The sequence below is a fragment of the Phacochoerus africanus genome, chromosome 16 (genome assembly GCF_016906955.1).
Source record: "Phacochoerus africanus isolate WHEZ1 chromosome 16, ROS_Pafr_v1, whole genome shotgun sequence".
NCBI lineage: Eukaryota > Metazoa > Chordata > Mammalia > Artiodactyla > Suidae > Phacochoerus > Phacochoerus africanus.
This window is the reverse complement of record NC_062559.1, coordinates 2,985,412-3,013,265: the sequence shown is the minus strand read 5'-3', so window position 1 is coordinate 3,013,265 and position 27,854 is coordinate 2,985,412. Positions and strand designations below refer to the sequence as shown.

Here is a 27,854-nt window from a genome sequence, read left to right as displayed (position 1 = left end):
TTGTGTGTGGTCCTGATTGGGTGATTTCCATTATTCTGTATTCCAGGTCACTTATTCGTTTCTCTGCATCCTTCCTTCTGCTCTTCAGTGCCTTTAACTCAGCTTGCATCTCTGCAGATGAATTTTCTAATTTTTCTTAGCTCCTCCTCACATTTTCCAGTTCCTTTCTAAATTAATCTGTATTACTCTTCACATCCACTCTCTTAATTCCTTCAGTATTTTCACTCTCTCGTTTTTGAACTCTGTGTCTGTCACACTGCAGAGGTCTGTTTCACCATCTGCTCATTCAGGGGAATTCTGTTCTTTTAACTGGGAATGGTTCCTGAGCCTCTTCATTTTGCTTATATTTTTCTTATATTCTGTGAGTTGAGGAGAAACAAATACTGTACTCTTGGGGGGTTATTTATATGCAAGAGTGCCCCTGGGCAGTTTATGAGGGCTTACTTTTTTTTTTTTTTCCCTTGAGGGCTGCTTTTGGTTTGGATGCTTGCTGTCTCTTTCCTCGGTGTGTGCAGGCTGTTATCTCCTTGACAGGGTGTGTGCTGGTGTGCAGCTTGCTCGTGTTTCCAAGGAGATAGAGGCAGTGGGTAGGGCCTGCAGCCACTGCCTGGTTGCTGGGCCCTTGACAGTGGTAAGGACCTGTGGGGAGATGGCACAGGCTGCTCCTGGTTGCAGGGCCCTGGGTAGTGGCAGTGACCCTCAGGCAGGTGTAGGCAGTGCCCAGAGTCTTTGGCAGTGGCAACAGCAGGGCTCATGCATTCCCAGGGGAGTGAAAAAAGCAGGTGGCTCCTGGTTGCAGTGCCCACCTGTGTGGTGTCCCCTGAGGTGACTGGGACTGCAGGTGGTGCCTGTTCACAGACCCCCTAGTGGTGGTGGGCCATGCTCACCCCTGGAGTCTGAGATTGCTGTGGCAGTTTGTCCTACTGCCCACAGCCCATGCTGTAGGTGCCCGGCCACCCAAGAGCCCGTGTACGCACAAAGTTATCCCTATGGCAGTCCACCCCTCCTCCTCTTTCCCTCTCCAACAACAGTGCCTTGCTGCTCCTGCAGGCCCTGACCTTCTCAGTCCCCTCGGCTGTGGTGGTCTGCTCCCAGCCCCTGGCATACCGCTCCCTAGTCCCTCAGGCTGTCTCCACACAGCCCACCCGAGTCCCCTTCCCAGAACTGACCTCTGAGCCTGTCTCAGTGGCTCTCACTGTCCAGCTGTCGCACTTTTCTCCAAGGCTTTGGGGTCCCTCCATCTTGGCGGATCTCCTGTTGGTTGGTGGCCTCCCGGGGTGCAGACTCCCCTCCTCTTTCACAGCTCCTCTCAGGAGTGCTGGTCCCATCCCGAGTCCTTCTTTTCCTCTCCTGTTGTCCTACCCAGTTATGTGGAGGATCTCTTGCCCTTAAACCTTTCTGGCGGGTTAAGGTCTTCTGCCAGTGTTCAGCAGGTGTTCCCTGGAGATGGTTTTGATGTGTTTGTGAGAGGTGAGTGGCCTTACTCCTCTGTCATCTTGATCTTGTTCCCCCCTGCCTGTATTTTGTTAAATGTCCCATTCTTTCTTACACTACAGTCTGTGCTGTGTGGCTGTTTTTTCTTAAATTAGCAAATTCGTACAGGATTTAGACGTTAGCTCTTCTGATAAGACTGCACCCCACAGGGCGAGGATGCTTGTCACCTCTCCCACAGTCCTCTCCATGCCCAAACCACTGCAGGTGACACCACACTTCTGTGACCCATCATGGAGGAAAGGGAAATGGACTTACTTGGATGGAGCAGGCACATTGCCTTCACTGGCGTTCCTGCCTCTTCCACCCATATTTGCAAAGTGAGACAGGATGCAGACTGCTCACACTCCTCACGTGTGACCAGCCATAGCTGGTCACTGCACGCTGGACATGCGTCTGGTCTGCATGGGGAACCGAACTGTTAATTGTATTTAACATTAATTTTAACTTAAAAAATCGACACTAACTCAGTCACTGGGAAACACCTATGCTTAGAATAACTTGGGTATGTAAAAATCTACTTCTTAAACTGTAGGTGGTATAAAATCTAAAAAAATAAGTAAAATTCAGAGTTCCCACTGTGGCACAGTGGGTTAACAATCTGACTCAAGTGGTTTAAGTTGCTGAGAAGGTGGAGGTTTGATCCTTGGCCCCACACAGTGGGTTAAAGGATCTGGCATAGCTACAGCTACAGCATAGGTCTCAAATGGGGCTCCAATTCAGTTCCTGGCCTGGAAACTTCCATATGCCACAGGAGCAGCCATTAAAAAACAAAAAAACCCTATATATATATATATATATATATATATACACACACACACATACACACACACAGACACACACAACTTTAAATGAAACAATATTTTAGACCTATTAAATACAATTTTAGAAATTAGAAAGGCTTTTTTACTGTAGCTACTTGAAACTTTAAGATTACATATGTGATTTATATTTTTATTAAAGAACCTTGAGCCAGACAAAACAACAGGACTAAGCGAAAGCACTCCTTTCATGAGAAATAGTTTTTCTAACCTAATCAACCCAAGAAGCTGATCTCCTTTATTCTTAAATGTTCATATGTAACTTCCTCTGAGTTAGTTAGCAAATCAGGGCTTAGCAGCTGTGCAAGCCAGTTGGCTGTAGACAGCTCCTGGGGTTTTTAAGGATTATTTCTTGGCAGCTTTGGAAAAAACACTAATTGAAAGGTTAATCAAGTCGGTCATACTTGCATGTTGGTTAAACAAACACCCTGTCTCCACTCAAGACTGAACAGATGCATATACTCTACCCCGAGGGCCATTTACTCCGCCGCTATCTTCACTCTCCTTCAAGGATGTAAGGAGGGCAGTTTTCTGAACACTCTGCAGTCAGAATTTTGTCCCAACTTTATGGAACTTCTGTACTTTGAGGATGTTACAGATTCTAAATTATTTCCTAGCAGCACTAAGCCCACCTGTGGCACAGGAGGAGAAAAGGTCAGTTTACAGAAAAGCATCTCTAACTCTGCTTCGGTACAAAAGTCTGAGCTGAAAAGGACTCACGTTTGGAGACACCGTTTGTTAAAAGGACACGTGCTGGCACCTTTAAAAAATGTGAACTGTGCTGGAGAACAAAACTGGAAAGACTGTGATCTGTGCCACGTTTATCCTCTAGCTGCACAAATACGTGTGGGAAGACGTCTCAGAAATGGCTGTGGAGGCGGATTCCATGTGAAGGCGCACCTGGTCTGCAGTGCTGTGTGCTGAGCTGAGCCTCTGTGACTGGACTGCTTGGACACGGACGAACAAATGCACGTCTGTTACACATGCTCAGACATCAGCAGTTACGGCGAAGAGGGGTCGCGATGACGGTTTTGCACCTACAATCTAACAGTAAGCGCGTCGGAACCACATCTGGAACGGAAGCAGCTCGGGCGTGGCTTTCTGTGGTGCTGGTGATTCTTACTGGTGAGGGCCAGTGTTGTACTTGCTGAGTGTTGGGAATACGCCTCAGCCGAGAATTTTATGACCTTGATAGGAAACGGCTGCCTTCCAGAAATTAAATCTGTGGGAGAAAATTTACTAGAAAATACTTTGCCTTGAAATTACTTAAAATGTGATCCAATTTGATTCAAATCATATAAATCATTCAAAAATTGTGTAGGAACAAAGGCTCACTCAGTGCTAAGTAAAGTTCAAAAGTACATTTATTTTTCAAAACTGGGCAAGATATCAATATAAAAGAAACAAGTATAAGAAATAAAAATAAAAGTACAAAACATCTCAAATCTTTAACATCCATAATTTAGAGAGAGCAAGATCTTTATGTACACCATCTTATTCGCAGCTGAAATTCCGTTAACAGTGTTGTGAAAACATTTAAAAACCTGACAAGGGAATCATAAAACCTAATGTGGGCTTTTAAAATCCTATAATACAAAACATAATTTATGTTTTTCTCGGAATAAAATTACACATCTCAATGAGATGCAGTATATTTACTATTTGTCTTCCTGCTTTAAAATGCTCATCCCAGAAGAAAGCAGCTGGAAAACAAGGACGTCTGAAGGGAGTAGCGGCCGCCGACGCCTCCAGACCACGGGCTGGGCTCCAGTCACCTGTGCAGGTGCCTCAGTGAAATTTATATGTGGGCACGTTGAGGACAACTTCTGGACACCGTGTACACTGCAGCCCCCCCCGCCCCAAGCCCCAGTGCTGAAAGGCTGCCATCCCTGAAGGCCTGAGTGCCCACCCCACGTCTCCAAGGGCAGCCCCGGCCCTGCCACGCTCCCACCTCCCGGGTGGAGGTCCTCAGCTACTTTCAGGGAACCCCCCCACCCCCACCCAAGTGGCCCAAACCAACCTAGGACTCTGCCTTCTGAAAGACACAGGGAATGGGCACCGAGCCGCCAACACAAAAGGCGAGGAAGCCCCGGAGAGGTGCCAGAGCACACACCGCCTCAGACCAAAGGCTTCCAGCACGGGACCAGGGAGAGGTCAACGGGGCTTCCGCTGCATCCCTAACCACAACACCCTCCCCGCGTGCAGAGATCCGGGCGCGCCCGCTCCGGCGAGTGCAGGGGGAGGCTCTGCGCAGCAGACCTGCTTCGAAAAGGATATGATTCATAGTCCAGCGTCTGTGTGAGCACTCCAGTTAGAACAAACTCTGCATTGTGAACATCTGCAAAGAACGCAAACACAACCCGTGATGCGCGCCCGCCTGGGCGTGGGCACCCACTACCACCGAAGGAGGGCAGCAACGGTACCTATTCCTCGGGCAAAATACTCTCGACACAAGTGGAGGTCATTCTCACAGGATATCAAAATTATTTCTGACAAACTCTAAGGGAAGAAAACGGGCATCGGTTACGAAAGAACGAGCGTCATACACGACGACGGTGACTCAACAGCGCACTTCACTCCTGTTCACCTTGTTTTGCTTGTGTTCCATGAGTTTCCGGAAAGACGGCTGTTTGGACAGCACTTTCCCCCCTGCGCACTCCACAATCGCTTTCATGGTCGAGAGGCTCGGGCAAATTCCAGGAGTGATGTAAAAATATTTCGCCTAAAAATAAAATGAAGGTATGTGCACCATGCTTTTCAAATTAAATTTTTAGAGTACATAATTTCTCCAATTCTACCCTGAGATTTGGCAAAATGTCTCATGTCACGAAGCTACAAACCTGAAGGGGGCCTGGAGGAGTCCAGGTACGTAAATTTGGCAATTACTAAGCACTCCCATCCTTGGGTATGACCTTGGATTGTTAAAAGCAGCCAGAACTCACATTCCTAGAAGACCTGACCTTCTCTGCGGTAGAGGAGTAACAACGGGTCCCACAGTGTGCATACCGTTCTGAGCTGTGAAGCTTCTGCATCTTTGTAGAGCAGGAAATGATTTTGATGGCTAAGATTTAATTTTCTAACATCCTTGCTCAGGAGTTCCCGTCGTGGCGCAGTGGTTCGCGAATCCGACTAGGAACCATGAGGTGGCGGGTCTGATCCCTGGCCTCGCTCAGTGGGTTAAGGATCCGGCGTTGCCGTGAGCTGTGGCGTAGGTTGCAGTTGCGGCTAGAATCCCACGTTGCTGTGGCTGTGGTGCAGGCCGGCGGCTACAGCTCCGATTGGACCCCTAGCCTGGGAACCTCCATATGCCGCGGGAGTGACCCTAGAAAAAGGCAAAAAGACAAACAAAACTGCACATCCTTGCTCGTAAGTGTACCTACCCCAAAACACTATTTTGTCTGAAATTCCTCACAAAAGAAAAAGGAAAAATGACACCATTTTAGGTAAAATACTCTTAACCCACTGTTGCAAATCGTCCGATTCCTAGGTTGGCTCCTTAAGAATACGGCAGAACACTGAGTACCCTTTATTAATTAGCAACGGTTAGAACAATTTGAAAACCTTCTTGTATCTATCTTATCAAATATTTGAATATTGTAGCCCAGAATTATTAGGCACAGCTCAATTCATATTTTTCCAAGATACTCCCCATTCTCCAGTTGAATATACACTTAACGAGAAAAGTACTAAGTAACGTAAGTCGTTTTAAGCAGGAACATCAACTGTCTCTTACCAAGTAAATTATCCAGAAACGCACTGACTGATGTTTGTACTGCCTGGGTCTTTCTGACGCACACATCTAGGCTGTTCCGCCCGGCACCGAGCCTTTCCGATACAGGCGGGAGCAGGGCCCCGGAGGCACCGACGGCCCAGGCGGGAGACGCCCGGGCGCCCGGGCCGCGAGGCGGCAGCGAGGAGAAGCCAGCGTCCCACCCCGTCCCTGTCACCTGGAGCATCGCGGTACCTTGAAGAGCGGAGCCAGGTGCGCCCTCCTCAAGGACTCTTCCAGACTGAAGGAGAAGAGCACTTCGGCCTCGGCGTCGCGCAGCAGGTAGTTCTGCTCGTCTGGAAGAGAGCGGCACGCGCTCGGCACCGTGCACGCGCCCGGGAGGAGCGCGGGCGAGCGGCTCCGGGCCCGGCGGGCAGGCGCCTGTCCCTCGCGGCTCCCGCTCCCCCGCGGCCCCTCGGCCTGCAAGTCTCAGCTGCTCCCGCCGGGTCCCCTGCCCTCCCTCCGCACGCGTCCGCTGTAAGCCGCCGCTCCGAGCCCACAGAGCCAGCCAGGAGCTCCGAGCGCCACAGGCTGAAGACGGTCACCGCGCACCGGGTGTCCAGGCAAGGACCTCAGGGCTCGAGACTTGACTCAATCAGCCGCGAGTCAGTTACACTTAAAATTTACCAGAAACGCCTTCCTTTTAAGTATGTGACCACGTATAGCAATTTAAAATTACCAAATTTTGAGGGTTTCTTTTTTTTTTGCTCTACTTAAGGCTACACCTGCGGCGTATGGAGGTTCCCAAGCTAGGGGTCGAATTGGAGCTACAGCTGCCAGCCTACACCACAGTCACAGCAACGCCAGATCCTTAACCCACTGAGCGAGGCCAGGGATTGAACGTGTGTCCTCATGGATGCTAGTCGCGTTCGTTAACCCCTGAGCCAAGATGGGAACTCCCAGTTTCCCATCATTTTTAATGGAGATGTTTACTTTGTCAAAAGTTAAAACTCACAAAATGTTTTGCTCTTAATGAATACATTTCTTGTTCTGAAAAGTATTTCTTCATCTCATCATAATAACCAGACAGCGTAACACAGCTCACAGTGGGGAGTTGGGGGCTCAACCAGATGCCACACGCTGGAGGACTTAGGGGCACCACCTCCTGTTTCAGTTCTATGCCCTTCTTTTATTCATAGCCGCATCTGCAGCATGTGGGAGATCCTGGGCCAGGGCTTGAACCTGCGCCACAGCAGTGACAGCACCGGGTCCTTTACCTGCTGAGCCACCAGGGAACTCCATGCTCTTCTTTAAAAATGCAAAAATTGGAGTTCCTGTCATGGTGCGGCAGAAACAATCTGGCTAGGAACCATGAGGTTGCAGGTTGGATCCCTGGCCTTGCTCAGTGGGTTAAGGATCCGGTGTTGCCAGGAGCTGTGCTCTAGGTCATACACATGGCTCAGATCTGGTGTAGGCTGGAGCTGTAGCTCTGATTCGACCCCTAGCCTGGGAACCTCCAGATGCCACAAGCATGTCCCTAAAAAGCAAACAAAACAAAACAAAACAAAAAACCAAAAATGCAAAAACCATTCTTATAGCTCAAGGACCATAGTTCACTGACTTGGGAGCAAGAGTGACAGTCACGAAAGAGATGCTACAAGTTGTTCAGTAACTGCTAGAAAACACAATCAGCCAGGCTGCAGATAAGTCACGTTGTACTGTTTCGGATGGAAGAAGGTAAGAATGCCTAAAAACTGGAGAAAAAATAATGAATTTAAAAATGAGCAAAAGTACTGTCCTGTGAGAGGTGATAATTCTGTCCAAGAAATTTGTATTTCAGGCGTTAAGGTTCACATATGCCTTCTGAAGACCAGTGAGAGTCACCAAGATGCAGTTCATACTGACCTTGAGAGGAGGACACTGAAAAGTAACAGTAACTAAATCGACCCTGTTCCAGGTGAGAGGCTGACTTTCTAAAAAGGGCAGCAGGTACGGTAACTCGGCAGGAGTCCACCTGAACACGAACCTTCCCCAGGAGCACAGAGGAGGTGCCATTCCAGCCTGTGATGATCTACAATGCTGGTCTGTCACACTGGGTCAACACAAAATTCCAAAGACATTGCTGCCCACTTCTTGAATAATGGCTGGGCCCAGAGTGGGGAGTTGGAGCCCAGGCAGGCAGAGAGGCTGCTTGGGGGGGGGGCGGGTAGCGGGGCAGGGACAGGGGTGGAGGCTGACCCACAATGACCGGGGAGCAGAGGCTACACAATGGGACAGTCTGAATTTTTAACAAGTGGACACCCACACACACAGCTCAATCTAGACACAGACCTTGGAGTTCCCGTCGTGGCTCAGTGGAAACAAATCTGACTAGTAACCACGAGGAGACAGGTTCGATCCCTGGCCTTGCTCAGTGGGTTAGGGATCTGGTGATGCCATGAGCCCTGGTGTTGGCTACGGATGCAGCTTGGATCTTGAGTTGCTACAGGCTGGCAGCTGTAGCTCTGATTTTACCCCTAGCCTGGGCACCTCCATATTCTGCAGGTGTGGCCCTAAAAATGTAAAAAAGACCTTGCATCCTTTACAAAAATTAACTCAAAATGGATTAGAGATCTCTAAATGTAAAACAGAAAACTGAAACTCTCAGACGGTACCCGGAGAAAACCAGCAATGACTTTCTAGACACAAAGCCAAAGGCATGGCCCAGACAGCCGGATGGCCTGGAGTTGGTGAAAATCGAACCCTTCTCTCTGTGAGCGATGACGTCAAGAGAAAGAGAAGACAAGCCACACACTGGGACACAATGTCTGTAAAAGCCGTACCCGATAAAGGTTTGTTATCCAAAACATACAAAGAACTGTTAAAACAATAAGGAAACCCAATTTAAAAAGGGCAAAAGATCTGAACAGACATGACCACAGAAGACGTGCAGACAGCAGCTGAACACAGAAAGATGCTTAACATGGTATGCCAGTTAAAACGAAAATGAGATACCACCGCACGACTCCCAACGTGGTCAAACACGGACGCCATCAAGTGCTGGCAAGGGCGTGGCGCCCCCGGCGCACTGCTGCTGGGAAAGCCAGCTGCTGAGACGGCTCCGCAAGACAGCCTGACGGCTCCTGACATAACCGACACGCTCTCACCGTGGGGCCTGCGATCACACTGCTTGGCGTGTAGCCAAAGGGGCTGGAAACTTATATCCACACACAAGCTGCGCGCAGAGTGCGGCTTTGTTTACAATTGGCAAAACCAGGCAGCAAGGAAGACGTCAGCTGCGGTAGGGGAGTGGATCAGTCAACGGAGGTGCAGCCAGACGATGGAACCATGCTTGGTGCTCAAAAGAATGAGCTATGGAGCCACAAAAGACAGAGGAAACTTCAAGGCAAGCTGCTAAGATAAAGACGCCAACTTGAAAGCAGCCTCCCGTGAGGCTCCATCTACACGCCAATCTGGAAAAGCAATCATGATAAACTGCCAAAGTTCTCTTAAGAAACCCGCAATTTGAGGGATCAAATACGAATTGTCTATTTTTGAATATTAAATGGTTAGCGTATGAACCACCCTGTAACCCTCAGACAGCAACACGGCAAACATTATTAAAGAAAGTCAGCTAAAATGTACCATCAGTATAGATTTTTCGACAGGTAAAAAATGTTTTCACAAACTGGTAAGCTTGATAAATTTCAATTAAAGAAGAGACTTCTGGAGTTCCCGTCGTGGCTCAGTGGTTAACGAATCCATCTAGGGACCATGAGGTTGTGGGTTTGATCCCTGGCCTCGCTCAGGGGGTTAAGGATCTGGTGTTGCCACGAGCTGTGGTGTAGGTTGCAGACGAGGCTCGGATCCTGCGTTGCTGTAGCTGTGGCGTAGACCGGCGGTGGCTGCAGCTTTGATTAGACTCCTAGCCTGGGAACCTCCATATGCCACGGGAGCGGCCCTTTAGAAAAGGCCAAAAAAAAAAAAAAAAACTTCTTTCTGAATTTTCTAACTTAGTTATACAAAATCGAGAGCCTATCTATACATATACATAGTTTATAGTAACTGTTTCTACATTTTTCTTCTGCCTGCTGCATTGTTAGGTTTTATATTTCATTAATATCTTTTAAGAACACAGTAATTTCTAAAATCTCAATTGACAAGGACTTTTCTAAAGACCGTAATACGGCTGGTCCTCATTATCCGTGGGTTTCGTATTCACGCCCACCTGCTACCATTTATCTGAAACGCATACCCAGTTAGTTACTGCTGCCAGGGCCAGTGACCAGGTGACAGTTTCACCACGAGCCCTTCATGGAACAGGAGTCAACTGTACTGCTGCAGCTACAGATTTTTTTTTTCATATTATTGACTTTAATATTTTCATGTTAATGATTTATTCTTTCTTAGGTTTTACTAGCTTAGATTCAGAATCATGTAATTTCAAGTTTGGTTATAGCTTTGCTGTAAGTAGTGTCTTTACTTTTCTGAACCTTAATTTCTCATCTATAAAACTTGCCGTGAACTTTATATAAACTTCCAACTTATTAACACTGAAGGCTGAATTATGTTTGAATACCAATGGCCAAGGAAATGACATGCTGTGAAATGTTTCACTACCGACCTAACCAGGACTTGCCCCCTAAGGAACCAGGAAGGTCAGGTGAGTCAGTCAGAAGGATGTGGTGCCCGTGGGGACCAGGAGTGTCCCTGATGGCCTCTTGGGTCCCTGACCACGCGTCTTGCCTTATCCTTTGGCGGTGGAATCATTCTGGTCCGGGGGGGCAGGCAGTGAGGGGCAGAGGTGAGAACGGGGGAGAAGACCGCAGCGTCCCAGGGCAGACTGCGGCCAGAGACACGCGTGTGCCTCTGCCTTGATTAGCAGAGGCGGGACGTCGGTACTCCGGCCACGCAATGCAGGACCAAGGAAGCAGGTGCCCGTGCCCTCCGGATGGGACACAGAGACCGAAAGCAACACGCGACGGAAAGGGCAGTGGAGCTCCAGCCAGACGAGTGGGGGCGAGGGTTCCAGGCTGGGTGGCTTCAAGGACGGCATGGCTGCTGCTCAGGTGCGCCGCCTCCACGGGGAAGGAAGTCCCATGGGGTTAGAGTCACGCTGCACTTTGCAGCAAAAAGGCGCTAAAAGCACTCAGGTTTTTCCAAATGAGTCCCCGCAGCTTTCTCGCGACGTCCCTGCCAAAAGGACCCCACCCGACGCTCAGCCAGCCTGCCGGACCACGGGTGCGAGCTCACTCGACAGCCAGCGCTGGGGACAAGGCGCAGGGCCCAGGACTCACTGGACGGGAGCACGTCTGCGCGTGCCAATGGTAAGCTCACCAATAAACTTCTGACACTTGAAACATTCCTCCAGCCACTCGGGGGTCACGATGTGCTTCACCACGGAGATGGCCGTCAGGAACTTGACCGTGCGCGTCACCTTGCTGGCGATGAGGTGGGTGCACTTCTGCGCAGACTCGGCAACCTCCCCGCCAAGGATGTAGAGCTTCTGGAGGCCGGGACCACAGGTCAGAGGTGAGGGCTCGGCGTACCGAGCACAGCCTGACTGTCTACAGCGCTCGGCCCGCACACATGGGGCAACTGGACCAAGAACCCGATCTTACAATGTCTGTGTTTGGAATCAAGGCCATACAAATCGAGATGCGAACAGGAGCCCTACCGGACCCCAAGGAGACACCCCCCCCCCCCCAAGAACAAGTAAAATGTCCCCAGACCAAGGCACGCGACGCATGATGACAAGCAAATATGCCCAGACTTTCTAAGTGGAAATGAGTGCTAATGAGGCTCATTAAGACAGTTCTCTAGGAGCTCCCTGGTGGCCTAGAGGTTAAGGACTTGGCACTGCGGTGGTACAGTTTTGATCCCTGGCCTGGGAACTTTTGCATGCCTCAAGGATGGACAAAAATACTGTAAGCAGCAATTCCTCATTAAAGGTTAGTTTAGTAAAAGTGCTGGCAGAACAAACAGAAGGGAACATTCCTAAAAATCCTTACGCAAAATAGAACAGAATTTTACCTTAATATACTGTTGAACTTGAAGAGGCTCAAATCCAGTGAAAAGCACGAAGGGGGTCAATTCCGGTGTTAGCTTCTTGGTGGGAGGTGGTAGATCTTCAATTCTATAAAGACACATGAGGGTGATTTTATTATTTACTTAAAGCTCTTTGGCGTGCCTGCTGTGGTGCAGTGGGTTAAGGATTTGGCATTTGCTAGCCCAGGTTGCAGCCCTGGCTCAGATGTGATCTGTGGCCCTGGAAACTTCCACTCACCACAGAGGTGGGGCTGAAAAAAGGCTCCTTAGCAAATGAGGGCGTTTGATGGCTTCAGGTGTGTGCTTTTCTTTCCTTACAGGGAGAAGGCAGTGAGTTTCCTCGTCTTTCCACCACTGACACAGAGGTGGCCCAGGGGCGGCAGCCACTGCCTTTCCACTTCGTCCCCGTCCCCTGCCTTCTCCCCAACACTGAGGCTGGTGCCCGCCGTCCCTCTCCTCCTGCACCAGGAGGCTCGGCTCGGCTCCAGCCCTGTGCTTTCCACCTGCCCCGCCCCGCCCTGCCCACCCCGGGAGGCACCAGAATGAAGCTGCTGGACTCAAGCACACATTGCAAGTTAAATTTCCCAGTCTTTTGCATTTCGCTAACAAATTTTCCAAATTTTGTTTTTAGCTTATATTTGGAACAATCTATTCAATTTTTTAAAAGGTAATTTGTGGCATTTTAACGACAGTCATAAAAACATACAATCATATAACTAGGCTTTTACTAATAAGTCCACTAACTCTAGGCAGTGTGGGCATGGGGAGTGGGAGGCGACCGCCCCGCGTGCACACCCTGGGAACAGAGGGTCTCCTCTAATGAACTGCGAGCTCGTCTCAGAGGTGAGGCTGGTCAGGTCTGCACACCACGCCCACCCCCTCGGGGTCAGGGGTCAAGAGAGCCTCCCCGGAGCGCTGGAGGACACCTGGGTGCTAGTTCCCCGTCCTGTCCCGTCCTCTCAAAAGCAGCTCGTGGTTTACACACTGAAGGTTCTGGTACAGTTTTGGTTACAGAAAGAAAAACACGGAGTCCTCCTGCGGTGCAGGCTGATCCCTGGCAGGTGCAGCCACAAAGAGAAAAAAGGAAAGCCAGTGGCCATTCCCATCCTCCAGCAACAAAAGCCTTGTCATAATCAAGCTGAGGTACAACCAGCACATCCTGTTTGACATGAAAGTTTCAGAAGCTTTCCCACTTGCCCCATTTCCTGAACCCTGTAAAAGACCACCAACCACACAAAGGGAAGGGATTCTTCCTACCTGGCTCTTTTGGAAGAAGGCTGGATATTCGTTACTTCGTTCTGCTTCGGCTTAGGAGGTAGTCTGACACCCTGCAATGAAAGGCATCGCGTCACTCCACCTCCCAAGGCATCCAGCAGCTTCTAACAGGTTTGCACACGCCCCCCGAGCGCCCCACACAGGCAGCACCTCAGAACGGGCACCGCCTGGGAAGCCAGGCGGACTCTGGCCAGACGCCCACCAAGGTGACGTTCCGGCCCTGCTCTGTATTCACCTGACCCCACAGTTCTGTAAACTGTCTCCCTCCCTCTCTCCCTCCGCTGGCCTCACAGACTCAGCTCTCGACCTTGAACTTTTCACAACACTATTTTGGGGGTGGGATGCGGGGAGGAATTGCCCCCGCAGCATCTGGAGTTCCCAGGCCAGGGATTGGATCTGAGCCACGCTGTGGCAAGGCCAGGTCCTTAACGCACTGCACCACACGGGAACGCCCTCAGGACACTTTCCACTCCGCATATTTTGTCTCGTGTCCCAATTTAGAAAACATACTCATTGCACTTATATCCCTAAAAGTAAGACTATTCTTAGAATAAAATGTCACCTGGACAATCCGGTCACAGTGCCATGGAGGCCAAGGCACAGTGTTAAGGACCACTCTGGTTCCAGGTGCACTGCCCAAGTTCCTGGAACCAGCCGGGGGGGGGGGGTGAGGTGTCCCCAGAGGTCTCCTGACAGCCAGCCTCTCCACACAGCTGCTACCCCACCCCCCCGCCCCCAGCCCGCCCTGCTCACATCTTAAACGCAGGCCTTCTGCCCCGAACACACCTGACTTGGGTTCCACCCACTGAAGCCACTTGCTCTCAACCTGGGCTGAGAACGGAGAAGGCCTCGCACCACAAAGGCAGCCCTTCCTCCCTTGCTCTGCGACAGATCACAGCTGGCACTCACGGCCAGAGCGACCCCTTCCGAACGTATCCCGTCGGAGATGTCAGCCAAGGTGCTGCAACCACCCCCCTTCCCCCGGGACAGGAGGGCACAGCCACCCCCACGAGGTCAGGGCCTCCTGTCGAGGGCGCTTCAGGTCCAGCGGCTGTAGTGCACGCAGGTCCCGGCTCCTGCCTCTCTAACCCTACGCAAACACGGCCTCTGCCTTCACCCCCCATCCTTTAAGCACTCGCACAGCTTTCTGAAGCAAATAACGTCCCTAACGTGGATAAACACGAAGAGCCGACATCAATGGAGAGGAAGAAAGAAAAGACACAGGGTCTAGTACCCACGACAAGTGAGAAGACAACACACGACGGCTCTATCACAAATTCCCAAAACAATTTTTATGATGTAATAGCCAAAGTAAGGTTATTAACTTGACATACCATCAACAGCTCTGCTGACACCTTCAAGGGAACTCTCCAAGCATCTAGAGAGAGAAACAGGTTAGTTTTCGCATCTACTGTGTAAACAGAGAACTCTTGTGAGAAGAGCCTTTTAGGGAGCAGGGAACCCTAGTCACACAGGGGGCCGGGCTGACACCATTTCTAGGACTAGCCTGGCCGGACAGGAGCGGTCTGGCCGGAGGCGCAGCAGAGGCACCTGCGCCTGCCTGCTGTCCCGCCAGCCAATTCGGGGACCACGCCGTCTGGCCTCCGAGAAACCACCGTGACAAGGCGGTCGGGGATGGGCCCGAGCCTGGGGCGAAGTCCACGGGGGGAGAACCAGTCTGTGCAACCGCTTTAGAGTTGAAGTCGGACCCTGAGGTGCGTCACAGGGACGCCCCAAGATGATGCGACAGTGAAGGAGAACTCTGTCGTGACTAAAGCCGCTCAGACTGGAACTCACGGGGCTTCTGAACGGAAGAGGGTAGTAAAGCAGAGTCGGAAGGGCCATTTTCTGGAGTGGTGGTCAGTTCAGTAAACGTAAAATAAAACGCTGCAGGACGTGCAGCTGAAAGTGGGAGGGAGGAGCAGGTCCCGGCGGCCACATGGCACAGCATGGGGACACTTTCGTGAGCCGGCTGGAGAGACAAGACTCCAAGAGGCTTCTGCACACTCCTTCCACCTCTAAGAGTCCATTAAAAAAAAAAGGGACAAACTCAACAAAAACTGGGCAGAGTGCCAAGGAAGAAGGGGTGGAGAGGAAGCGGGAAGAGGAGGAGACCCGAGCCGAGGCCGGCAGTGAGCCTGCACGGGGGGGGGGGGGGGGGGGGGGGGCGAGCCCTCACCCAGGAGGTTGAGAACCAAGTGTGGAGTCGGAGCAAAGGGGTCCTGCAGGTTGAAGGCTGTGTAGCGCCCACACTGGATCTGCCGGAGCGCCTCGAAGTTCCCCAGAAGGATGTCTCCCAGCCACTGGGCGTTCACGCACGGGATCCTCCACTCTTTGGCTTTTTCATACTTTAAACCCGTTGGTCTTTTTTTTTTTTTTTTTTGGAAGAGACGAGACAGTGTTGGAGTTAGCCTGGGTTCAGATTTATATTCGTTTTCAACAAAAGCCCATAAACGTCTTCTCACACTAGAAATGGCAGACCTGGGAGTTCCCGTCGTGGCTCCGTGGTAACGAACCTGACTGGTGTCCATGAGGACACGAGTTCGATCCCTGTCCTCGCTCAGTGGGTCAAGGATCCGGCGTTGCCGTGAGCTGTGGGGTAGGTCGCCAATGCAGCGCGGGTCTGGCGTTGCTGTGGTGTAGACCGGCAGCTGCAGCTCTGACAGCGACCCCTCGCCTGGGAACCTCCATATGCCGCGGGTGTGGCCCTAAAAAGCAAAGGGGGGGAAAAACAAAGGCAGAGCTGACAGTAATCCCTGGCTGCTAATTACGTGCCCACCCAAGACTTGCGTGGGTCCTGAGTCCTGCTGTGACCTCACTGCTGGTTCCGGGGTGAGCTGAATGTCTTGAACTCATCGGATTTTAAACTGCATAGGTGTTTCCCCCGGCACCAGCAGGAATGCCACTGCCACCCTTCTAGTGGACCTGATTTTGCTGCTCAAACTTCTACCACAAAGCCGTGACAAGCTGCGGGCGGCGGCGGCGGCGGCGCACTCACTCTTTGCAGATGAGGACCGTGTTGCTGCGGCAGAGGTAGCCCGTGTACTTGGCCCCTGCCAGGTAAGCCATCAGCTTCAGGTCGTCCCTGTCGCTGTCGACGAAGCCAGTCACAGAGACGATCTAGGACGAGAGCAAGTCCGGTCGGGGGCGCCGGCGCAGCCTGCTCGGCGCACACGCGCCACATCGGGTGGCATCGCTCCACTCGGCGTCAGAGCCGGGAGTGTCAGTGCCACGCGGAGCACACACAGCCGCCGAGGGCAAGGGAAGCAAGCACGCCAACCCTGGGGAAACCTTTCGGGTGTGTGGTAAAGGGACACTGTTCAGATCATTTAAAACGACGGTATTTCAGTAAATGCAGAAGTATCAGTGCTTCCTCCTGACCCCGATTTTGAGCTCAGCTGAGGGGGAACCTACAGTGACGACGACGTCCCCTCCACCGTGGCCACTTGCGGTGCCAGACACTTGATTTGTTTTAGGACTTTCAGGCTTAGGAGACTCGACCGAACATCTGCTCTGTGCAGGAAGCAGTGACGGTCCCAGGAGGGCAGAAGGAAGAGAGATGCCTGCTCGGCTGGGCCCTGGCCAGGGGGCCCCTCGCAGCCCACAGAAGACACGGCCTTGGCCGCCAAAGGGGGTGGGGTGCCCGCGACCACCAGCCGGAGGGCCCCAACGGGCGGGGAGCGCCTTACGTGCTGGGAGCAGGGCTTCCCGCCGGGCGGGAAGGCCACGGGGAAGTGCAGGGCGCGGTGGGGCGGCACCAGCCGCTTCTTCTTCAGGACGGCGTTCAGCCAGTGAGCCGTGACGCACCTCTTCCTCTCCTTTATCGCCTGCAGACAGAACAGCGCGGCCTGTCGTCTGGGTTTGTGACTGCAGGCAGGTTAAGGACAAACCTGGGAGGCTGTGCAGCCACGCCGCCACTTCACCAGAAGCCCTAACCACGAGGAGTTTCGGGCGTGGAGCACTCGATTCACGAAAGGAACCAACTCCAAAGTCTAACAGGTGACTCTTAGGACAACCCGAAAAGGCCACCATCCACACCAGGACACGAGCCCGCCCTGGGGAAGGAGAGGACACGTGCGGCCGTCGGAGAGCAAACGCCCCACGAGAGCACGGGGGCCCCAGAGCCACGTCATGAGAAACCCCACCTGCCCACCTAAGGTGAAGCCGAGGCAAACCCCTCCCGAGGAGCTGCGCACTTCTAACTGCAAAGGGGAAAGCAGGCAAAGGCGAGGACCAGGGCCCTCTATCACATCACGCGAACCCTGCTCGTCCACGGGAGAGGCAGCGGACCTGCGGGCAGGAGCGGAGGCCCCGCCGGGCGGAGAGCTCAGGCTCCGCAGGCGGACGGCAGCTCGGAGGGCCCGACCGGGTCAGGACACCCCTCGTCTGTTCCGTGCGGCCGTGGCCGAGCGGGAGGGAGCCCGCCGTCTCCTAACACCACCCGGACACCTCCCCTTCGCTCAGTCCTCGAAGTCAGAAAGGCCTGCTGGCCACAGAGGACTGATCCGCCAGCGCCTGCGGAGCATGAGTGGGATGCAATGTCCCTATTTCAGAGGGAGGAAACAGCTCCCCCTGGAGCCAGCGTCCTAAAGTGGACTCACCTGCGCAAAGAGCCCGCTGACTTGACTCTCGCAGAGGAGGTGTGTGCAGCGGCTGGAGAACGTGGGGTCCACGGCCCCTCCGTGCGCCTGGATTATCTGGACACACACAAGACGGGGCTCAGGGCGGGAGGGAACTGCCATTTCAAACAAGACAGCGACTGGAAGGGTCCAGGATGGATTCGCGGAGGGTATTTCCCCAAGTAGAGAAGAGACATCAGTTACACCGATGGACTCTCCCACTCAGCACCGTGGAACTGAAATAACCTGACACCCGTTTCATCTGACTTTCCAGAGGAGGGGGGGGGATCAGGAGGGAGGGGAGTAAGACACGGCGCTCACCTTCTCCCCCAAACACCCCCAAACCCATCCACGTGTAGAGCGATTCACACAGATCATCTACTGAACACTGGCAGCAGACCTTCAACCTCCAAAAAGGGCAAGCAGCCCTCCCCATGGCTGCGCAGAACCAAAGGGAAGAAGAGAGAGAAGGAATCAGGACGGGACTAGCACTCCTGAGAGGGAGCCGTGAAAGAGGAAAGGAACCCACCCACCTAACCCACCGGGAGATGAGCCGAGACGGAGGGACCTCAAAGTCGCCAAGAAAAGCACAGCAGCTGGACTGAGGAGGGCCGAGCAGAGGGAGAGCCGCACAGACCAGCTGCACCACCGCCCTGGACACCACAGCCCGAGACGCTCGGGCCAGGGCTGGGTACTGAGACGCAGGCTCTGGAGAATAAGACAAATATAAGCAAACCAGAGCAGCTCAGGAGTGATTCCCAGTTAGAAAAACAGGAGAATTCTCCTAAATGAGCAGACAACGAAACAGACCTTGCAGTCTCACAGATACCGAGTTCAAAAAGGAGAGAGTGAGAATACTGAAGGAATTAAGAGAGGGCATGAACAGTAATGCAGACTCCTTTAGAAAGAACTAGAAACGGTAAGAAGGAGCCAAGGAAAACCAGAAAATGCATCTGCAGAGATACAAGCTGAGTTAAAGGCACTGAGCAGCAGAAGGAAGGATGCAGAGGAAGGAGCAAGTGACTTGGAAGATAGAACAATGGAAATCGCCCCATCAGGACCGCAGACAGAAAACCAAATGCAGAGAGGAAAGCAGTAAGAGACCCGTGGGACCATCTAAAGCACACCCACCTACTCACCACGGGGATTCCAGAGGAGAAGGAAACAAAAAGGGGACGGAAACTGTATCTGAGGAGATCACGGCTGAAAATTTTCCCAATCGAGAGGACACAGACAGCGTTATAATAAAAACTGCAGACGTTAGAGGAGAGGATTCTAAAGGCAGCAAGAGAAAAACAAAGAATTAATTATAAGGGAAACCCCATAAGGCTATTAGCTGAGTTCCTCTGCAGACACACTACAGGCCAGAGGAGAAGAGGCAAAGTTCTAAGAGGGAAAAATTGGCAGCCAGAATACTCTACCCAGGAAGCATATCATTTAAATAGGAGAAATAAAGAATGTCTCCATAAACCCTCCCTAGAAGAGCACAGCAATACTAAACCCAGTCAAAAAGAAACGCCGAAAGGGCTCCTCTTAAGAAAACGAAGGTAAGCGGAGTTCCCATCGTGGCTCAGTGGAAACAAACCCAACTAAGAACCATGAGGATGCGGGCTCCATCCCTGGCCTTGCTCAGTGGGTTCAGGGTCCGCGTGTTGCCATGAGCTGTGGTGTAGGTCGCAGACGCGGCTCAGATCCCGAGTGGCTGTGGCTGTGGTGTAGGCCGGCAGCTGCGGCTCTGATTAGACCCTTAGCCTGGGAACCTCCATATGCCACAGGCGCAGCCCTGAAAGAAAGACAAAAAAATAGCAAAGAGGATATTACACTTGCCAACATATATGTCCCCGATCTAATACAGGAGCATCCAAATACCTACTGATAAACACTAACAGACATAAAAGGAGAAACTGATGGGATACAATCACGTAGGACACGTTAACACCCCACTCACATCGATGGACACATCCTCTAGACAGAAAATCAAAAAGGCAACAGCGATCCTTGAAGACACAGTAGAAAAGCTAGACTTAAACGACATTTACAGGACAGGACATCCCCCCAAATCAGAATACACATGGAACATTCTCAAGGACTGACCACCTGCTGGGGCACAAAACTAATGTCCACAAATTTAAGAGTACAGTATCTTCTCTGACCACGATGGCATCAAACTAGAAATCAACCACAGGAAAAGAAATGTGAATTTCCAGGGAAAGAGAAGAAAAGCAGAAGGTCCCTCCACTGGGCACTACGGGTGTTTGAGACCAGCCGGGCATCGGACGAGGCTGGCAGCGTTCCTGACCTGCACCCGTTGGGGGCCCAGAGCTGCCCCCACCCCCAGCTGTGGCAACTGAACATGCGTCAGACGCAGCCAAAGGCCCCTGGGGGCAGAATCCGTGATTTTCAGAAACTTTAAAAGGGGGGAAAAAGCAATTCAGAATGAAGTTGGTAAATAACACAAATTCATTTTTAGAAACAGACTCAGGCGGGGGGGGGGGGGGGGGGGGGGGCTGTCCCAGCTGGCTTGCAATGGCATACCAGGATCTGGTTCCTACCAGCGCCCACGTCCGCTCCCCCTGATGTGGATAAATGCCTGACTCCCCTCTGCCCACCTGTCTTTTTCTTGGTTTTTCTCACTCTTTCATTCCCCAAACTCTTCAAAGAAATGTAACATCCCCTGCTGCCCTCCCTCCAGGAGCCACGGACTCGGCCCAGAGCTGGACTGGACAGACGTGGAGGGCCGGGGGGCGGGGGGGGACCTAAGACAGAGCTGCAACAGGAGGGGCGGCGCAGCTCCCTCTCCACGGTCGCCACGCTCTCCAGCGAGACCCTGGCGTGCCACCCTGGCAGCGGGAGGGAGCCGAGGCCGGGAGCAGCCCCGAGAATTTCGAGAATTTCCAACCCGGCGGGAAGGCACAGCATCACCCTTCCCAACACCGCCCCGCCCCGCCCCGCCTGCACCTGCCTCCACGATCTCCCCTCCCCTTCTCCTAGAGCCCCCGCACCCCAGGCCACATCTGTCCCTTTGCAGGCCTCGGGGAGGGGGACGTTTGGACTTCGGGGGCCTGAAATTGCCTCTGTCCCACAGCCTCACTGACGGACTGAAGGGGCTGCTCCGGGTGAGAAATGCGCTGCCCTCAGAACAGTGCAGACACGACGCGACTGCCGTCTGGCTCCCGGCCGTGGTCCAGCCGGTGTCCTCCAGCCCTTCCCATGCGGACAGCACCCTGCAGCCGAGAGCCATCTTCTGGCCTTCCTTTCCTCTGTCCCCCACTCCTGTCATTTAACAGTGGGCCTTTCGGACTAATCCTTTAATTGGAGAACAAAACCAACCCCCGTACACCGAACCTTTGATCTTTGGGTTTTGCTGCTTTTTTTTTTTAAGAACGGTTTCTGCATATCACCTTCTATCGCCCACGATTTGGGGAGGGCTTCTGCCGCTGTAACCCCCAGCCTCGCCCCCCGCCCACAGCCCTGGCCGGTGCTCGCCGGCTCCAGGGTCTTCCTCACTCCTCCTTCACCATGGAAACAAGCCAATCCCCTTTCTGAATGCCCATTTCTGTAACAGGGCATCTAAGTGTGGTCTCGGGAGGCATGGCCTGGCCTTGGTCTCCTGCCTCCTGGACCTGCTCCTTCCCCTTTCTGCCCCTCCACCCCCCATTCAGTGCCACTCCCGGGACCCCCCCCCCCACGAACTCCTATTCCTCTACGTCCCTGGAGACTGTTCTCCAGCTGACTCCCCTCCCCAACCCCGCAACGAGACGGCTGCGTCCTCCCTGGGGCTCTCCCTGCACCTGGCACGCTGCTCACCGCTGTCTGTGCAGCCCACCCCGCCCCGGCCTCACCTGGCCTGGCACAGGGCAGGCCCTGAGACACCAGGGGTGCTTTCGGAGAAGCACCTGTACAAGGTCACTTTTTAACAGAAAATCTGACTCAATCGGATTCGTGGCACCGCAGGAAAAAGTGTTCCCCTTTGCTTTTCCTCAAAGGCCACCGCGCAAAGCCATTACTCAATCGATGGACGACAGTCCTGCGCCTGGCCTAGAGGACGCCGGGGTCCCACCCAACCTGGGACTCCAGGGCTTCTCCCACTCGCCCTTGGGAAGCAGAAATGACTGAGGCACCTGAGAGTCGACAGCCCCCCGTCTGAGGTCACCAAACCTCAGCCGAGTGATCTGTGTCTCTTAAATTCTAGGCCTGAGACGAATCTTGAGAGAGTCCTGGAGTTCCTGCCGTGGCTCAGCGGTAACGAACCCGACCAACTAGGACCCATTGGGACAGAGGTTAAGGATCCGGCGTTGCTGTGGTGTAGGTGCGGCTCGGATCTGGGTTGCCGCGGCTGTGGTGTAGGCCGGCAGCTACAGCTCCGCCTCGACCTCTAGCCTGGGAACCTCCATATGCTGAGGGTGCGGCCCTAAAAAGACCAAAAAAAAGAGAATGAGAAAGTCCACCATTTCCCCCTTCTACCTAAGACCACCGAAGCCCAGAGATGTGCTCCGCCCAAGGTCCCAGAAAACGTGACGAGAGAGGCCCAGGACACAAGCAGAGCAGACACGTATGGCCCACGACCTCACCCTTTTCCAGGTGGCCAGCAGCTGCTTGTCGGACATCTGCTCCGGATAATCCACAATGGCAAACACACAGCCCAGGAGGAAGCCTTCCTCCGGAACTACGAGAGAACGACAACGGGAGACGTTCGTCAAACCCTGAGCCCAAGCTGTGCGCGCGCACAGACACCGACAGCTCCTTCCGCAGGGCGGGCGGCGGGCGGGCAGGAGGGCGCGGAGGAAGGGGCGCCCTCCCGGCCGCGGCCTCTCCGCCGGCCTCTGCGCACGCCTGCACACACCTGCACACATCTGCACACGCCCGCCTGTCCACAGTAAATGACGAGACCAACGAAACCAATGGCTCACACCTGAGCCGGTCCTCGCGGCCCCAAGTTCCGCGAAAACCAATGTTCACCCGAGGGCAGGCGCCCCCAAGTCCCCCAGAAGTGGAACTGCCCCTTGTCCTAGGAAACTCCCGTCCCCCACTGTCTAAGAATGATCCTGACACAAATCCTTAGCCCACCTTCAAACGCTCTCAAAGCACTGACGTAAGCGTAAGACTTGGAAGAGAAAAGGCAGAAATCCACACTAACTCTCCACTGCTGGGTCGTGTCCAAACAGCTGGTGCTGGTGCTGCGTCGGTGGGGGCTGCGGGGGCGGCGGCTGGTGCTGGAGGGCCTGGGGCGCCTGGGTCTGCGTCTGCTGCTGCTGGTGCAGGCGTGCGAGCTGCTGCTGCTGAAACTGTGCAAGCTGCTGTTGCTGCAGCTGGTGCAGCTGCTGCTGCAGGGCCTGCTGCTGCGGGAGGGGCTGCAGCTGCTGTGGGAGGGGCTGCGGCTGCTGCGGGGGGCGGTGCAGCGGCTGCTGCGGGAACGGGTGCTGGGGGAGGGCCTGCGGCGGGTAAGGTTGCTGTGCGGCGTGTGGCAGCTGCTGCTGCAGCTGCACCGCCTGCTGGGGTGGCAGGTGCAGGACGGGGTGTGGTGGTGGCTGGGGCAGATGTGGCTCCGTGGTCACCTTTACTTGGCTGAACAGCACGGCGTTCGAGTGGCCCTGCTGGCTGTGATTCACCTGCTGTTCTAAACTTTTCGTTGGGGCCGAAAGGGACTGCAAGATCTAGAAAAGAAAAATCACGCAGAGCCCCAGTCAACAATTGCTGACACATGCGGATGCCTGGGAAGCATCAAACTGGACGCTTCGAAACACCCGCAATTTTCTTCTGGTCATTAAGTATCACCGATTTCGGAGTTCCTGTGGTGGCGCAGTGGTTAACGAATCCGACTAGGAACCATGAGGTTGCGGGTTCGGTCCCTGCCCTTGCTCAGTGGGTTAACGATCCGGCGTTGCCGTGAGCTGTGGTGTAGGTTGCAGACGCGGCTCGGATCCCTCGTTGCTGTGGCTCTGGCGTAGGCCGGTGGCTACAGCTCCGATTCGACCCCTAGCCTGGGAACCTCCATATGCTATGAGAGCAGCCCAAGAAATAGCAAAAAGACCAAAAAAAAAAAAAGTATCACCGATTTCGATGAAGTCAATAAATCTGTATTTTGAGACCACCAACATCCGAAACTGAGTAAGCAAAGAGGAATGAGCAAATGATTCAAGTTAACAGACACCCCCCCTTCCCCCCCCCCCGGCCGATGTGTTTGAGGGCCGGGGGAGGGAGCAGCAAAATGCCCCATGTGCTCCTCAGGCTGCGGGGTGACGGGTCTGCGTGTGCCTGGCAGTGCCCCTCCGGGGGCCCCTTCTCCCGCCCACGCCCAGACCCCCTCTGGACCCGAGAGCCCCAGGAGCGACAAGCGTGAGGGCACCAGTAGGGACTCATCTGAGTCAAGCCTCCTCTCCACAGCTGCCCCTTCCCGACCAGGGACAGGGCCAGCAGAGGACAGTAAGACCCACACCAGGGTGAAGGCACAGGGCACCCCGGACAGCAGCTGCCACCCCCCACCCCTGTGTGCGGTCACCCCGCTCTGTGCCCTGGGGCGAGCCCCGTAAACGAGGAACGGGGAGACACCCCCACTTGGTCTGTTTACGTGGCCAGGGCTCCCTGACCGAGAACATGAGCACAGTCACGTCAGAACTGACCCGGAACCCACAGATGGGACAGAGCCCTGAAGCCACAGGATGCCCCACGGGCCAGCCCACGCCCTGCAGCTCACCCTGCTTCCCAGGGACAGGAGTCAGTGGGACAGAGCTGTGCAAACTGTGCAGGGCGGGGTCGGGACAGGGAGCCAGGAGACACCACGGCACCGAGCGCCAGATCGCAGGAGTGTCACCCCCGGGCAGCCCTGAATGTCACGAAGAAAACTGGAAGCCAACTTCTTACAGCCACGGAAACCAGCAACAAAGAGATTTTACTAAAACTCAAATCAATACAATGTACCCCTATTAAAGCATCTTTGTCATTTAAAAAACACTCCAGAAATTGCACTTTCTCATAACTAAAACTACACGAAAACCTCAAGGATGTTTCTCACACCTATCTTCCACTTACACAGACTCCAAAACATAAAGGTTACGTAACTGGCGAGAGCAATGAACTTCAGATTTAGTGCTGAAACAAATGAGGTTAACAATGAAAGAAGGAAGTTCCTGGTGTGGCTCAGCAGGTTACGCACGAACCCAACTGGGAACCATGAGGACACGGGTTCCATCCCCGACCTTGCCCAGGGGGTCAAGGATCCAGCGCTGCCAGGAGCTGTGGTGCAGGTCGAAGACATGGCTGGGATCCTGCGTTGCTGTGGCTCTGGTGTAGGCCAGCGGCTGCAGCTCCAACTGGACCCCTACCCTGGGAACTTCCATACGCCGTGGGTGTGGCCGTTACAAAAAGAAAACAAGTGGAAGGAGAAATGGACCCCAGCACACACCCTGCAGGTGTGTGTCCGCAGAGAACAGCATTTGGGATGCGACCATTTCCGCCAAAAGGCCTGCAGGGGTGGGGAGCCCAGCTTGTACGTCTGCGGATGGGCCCTGAGCCCCCACAGGAGACACTGGTGTGCACAGCAGCTGCCTTCTGGGAGGGGAAATGGAGCCAGAGGCGGAGGGAGGTCATCAGCACTTATTTTTAAAACGCAGCACTTCACATTACTGCTTCACTCTCGGAAGTAAACGACCGACACAAAAGCGATAGGGAGTGGGGAAACGAACGCGGGGCTGCCCGCCACAAGGTGAAGCGGCTGGCGGCTGCAGGCTGCTGCCCGCCCAGGTCAGCGGGGAGCTCACGGCGGGCGCCAGGTGGGTGGGCAGGGCTGCCCCTCTCTGTGCTCACTTCTCAGGGTGGCCGGACTCGGCGGGGTGTGCCTTCTGAACACGTGACCCCAGGGACCACAACCCCAGGGGGCTGCGGGAGGCCGGGGTGCAAGCAGAGGGAGAACCAGACAGGAGCCCCAAGAGATGGGGGTGGACGCCGGCCTGGAAAGCCGCACACCTGGCAGGCCGGCGGGTGTGGGGAGCGGCACCTTGCACCCTCTGACCGCCTCTGGCTGAAAACGTGTTGGTCCTGAAGACTCAAAGGGAAAAGACTCTTAACGGCTTGAGTACACGAGCTGCCGTACTGCAAACCACAATTTCTTTTGCCTTTTAGGACCGCACCCGCGGCATATGGAGGTTCCCAGGCTTGGGGTCCAATCGGAGCTGCAGCTGCAGCTGCCGGTGGACACCACAGCCACGCAGAATCCTTAACTCCCTGAGCAGGACCAGGGATCGAACCCACGTCCTCATGGATACGAGCTGGGATTGTTACCATGGAGCCACAACGGGAACTCCCTGCAAACAATAATTTTTACTGAATGTCACGCCTGAGTTTTTCCCTCATGGCCGTCACAGTCCTTCAAATCACTCAACTCTGAGCCATGTGTCATGCCCAGCAGTGCGACACACACCACAGGCTCCTAACCGCCCAAAATGTGCAGTTCAAACAGGGTTTTGACGGCTGCTATGTTTCCTCAACCCCCGATATAATTTTAAACTAAATCTTTCATTTCAAAGATTCATTTTCTGCACACTGAGCAGCAGCATGTCCTCATGTTCTGGAGGCAGAAGATGAACTCAGGTCGTCAGCGCAGGCACGTGGGCTTCGATGCCTTCTGCGACGTGGCCGTTGATTTTTAACATCTGGGGCTTCCGGGCTCCAGGGAGTCACATGGCCACAGACCTTGTTACTGCAGGGAGTGAACCTATGCCCAGAAGGACATCAATCCCTGATGTCCTGTGCCTCAGTTTAGGGGAAGGACAAGGAAATCATGAGACTTGCAGGACACTTCCACCCTGAGACCCTACTGGACAAGGACTGACACGGGCCACTGAGCAAGGCCAATGGGAGAAGACCACATCTCTCTGGACCCCACGTGGGTACCCCCCCCCAACCTGAAAGAATAAAAACCCCTATGGGACAATAGAAAAAGAGGGCTCTTCTCCCTCCTCCCAGGAACCCCAGGAGCTTTCCTTTAATAAAAGCTTTGCTGCCTGCGTGTTCGCGGAGTTCCTGCTTTGACCGCCGTGAACGAGAACCCAGATTCCGGTACTATCTTTCTCAGATCACCGAAAAACGGTCAGAAAACCTCTTCTCTGTTCTTGCTAGTGATGGAGCCATTCACTGGCTACACGGGGTCCCACCTTGCACCCAGCCAAGAGGGTGGAGTCCGTCTTCCCGGGTGGGGTGTCTTACTTGCAGGGGCAAGATTTGCCCCTGCCCCCGGGTGTTCTCATTTTCACTTCAAACCAGACTATTTCACCTCTGTACCCAAATACAGGGAACTTGGGATTTAAGCCAACACCCACTGTATTTGAAAAGCACAGCACACAGTGGAGACGCCCGTCCCTGCTCGGGAGCCCCCGCTCGGGAGCGCTTCCCACACTGCAAGCCTATTTCACTTTATTCTTGGGCGGCTCCGGTGGCATGTGGAAGTTCCTGGGCCACATGGACTGACCTGAGCTGGGGTGACAACGCTGGATCCCTCACAGGCTCAGACGGCAGGAAAAGGGAAGGCCGCCCCTAACGCCTCAGCCGAGGACAGGAGACTCGTGACGTTTCCAGGCCGCCGGAGGCCTTGCAGGCTGGCTCCTGCGACCCTCACCGTGGCCCAGGGCACAGAGCACATCCCTGGGCCAGCGGGGCCACCCCTCCAGACTGGCTCGCCCTCCAGCCTCCGCCACCTCCAAGTGCTCATGTCTCCTCTCTCTGCCTCCGGCCTGGCACCTGCAGGGCCCCCGTCCCCCCATGCACTCTGGCAGCTCCCCGACACCACCTCGCCCTCCTCGCGGCCCCTGCCAGGCAGGGACTCTGTGCCCTGGCTGGGTGCCGCTGTGCAGGCCCAGGCACCCAAGGGTGTGCACACTCGTCCCCGGGCTCCACCTTCTCCCTGAGCCCCGCGACCCC

General features: G+C 54.0%; 1 protein-coding gene across 1 annotated transcript in view; it reads right to left on the bottom strand.

Moving 5' to 3' along the window:
- Nucleotides 1-3,658: 3,658 nt before the first annotated feature.
- Nucleotides 3,659-27,854, bottom strand: part of PAXIP1 (PAX interacting protein 1) — a 44,776-nt gene continuing 20,580 nt past the window's right edge. Inside the window, exons 7-21 of the mRNA XM_047763104.1 lie at nucleotides 23,080-23,596; nucleotides 22,514-22,608; nucleotides 17,925-18,020; nucleotides 17,013-17,150; nucleotides 16,322-16,443; nucleotides 15,503-15,687; nucleotides 14,658-14,701; nucleotides 13,306-13,376; nucleotides 12,034-12,136; nucleotides 11,338-11,506; nucleotides 6,277-6,377; nucleotides 4,900-5,034; nucleotides 4,736-4,811; nucleotides 4,590-4,650; nucleotides 3,659-4,116 (exon numbers count right to left, since the gene is read on the bottom strand). Coding sequence (XP_047619060.1) covers nucleotides 4,101-4,116; nucleotides 4,590-4,650; nucleotides 4,736-4,811; nucleotides 4,900-5,034; nucleotides 6,277-6,377; nucleotides 11,338-11,506; nucleotides 12,034-12,136; nucleotides 13,306-13,376; nucleotides 14,658-14,701; nucleotides 15,503-15,687; nucleotides 16,322-16,443; nucleotides 17,013-17,150; nucleotides 17,925-18,020; nucleotides 22,514-22,608; nucleotides 23,080-23,596 — 1,929 coding nt within the window. The 3' untranslated portion in view covers nucleotides 3,659-4,100. The remainder of the gene's footprint in view (nucleotides 4,117-4,589; nucleotides 4,651-4,735; nucleotides 4,812-4,899; nucleotides 5,035-6,276; nucleotides 6,378-11,337; nucleotides 11,507-12,033; nucleotides 12,137-13,305; nucleotides 13,377-14,657; nucleotides 14,702-15,502; nucleotides 15,688-16,321; nucleotides 16,444-17,012; nucleotides 17,151-17,924; nucleotides 18,021-22,513; nucleotides 22,609-23,079; nucleotides 23,597-27,854) is intronic.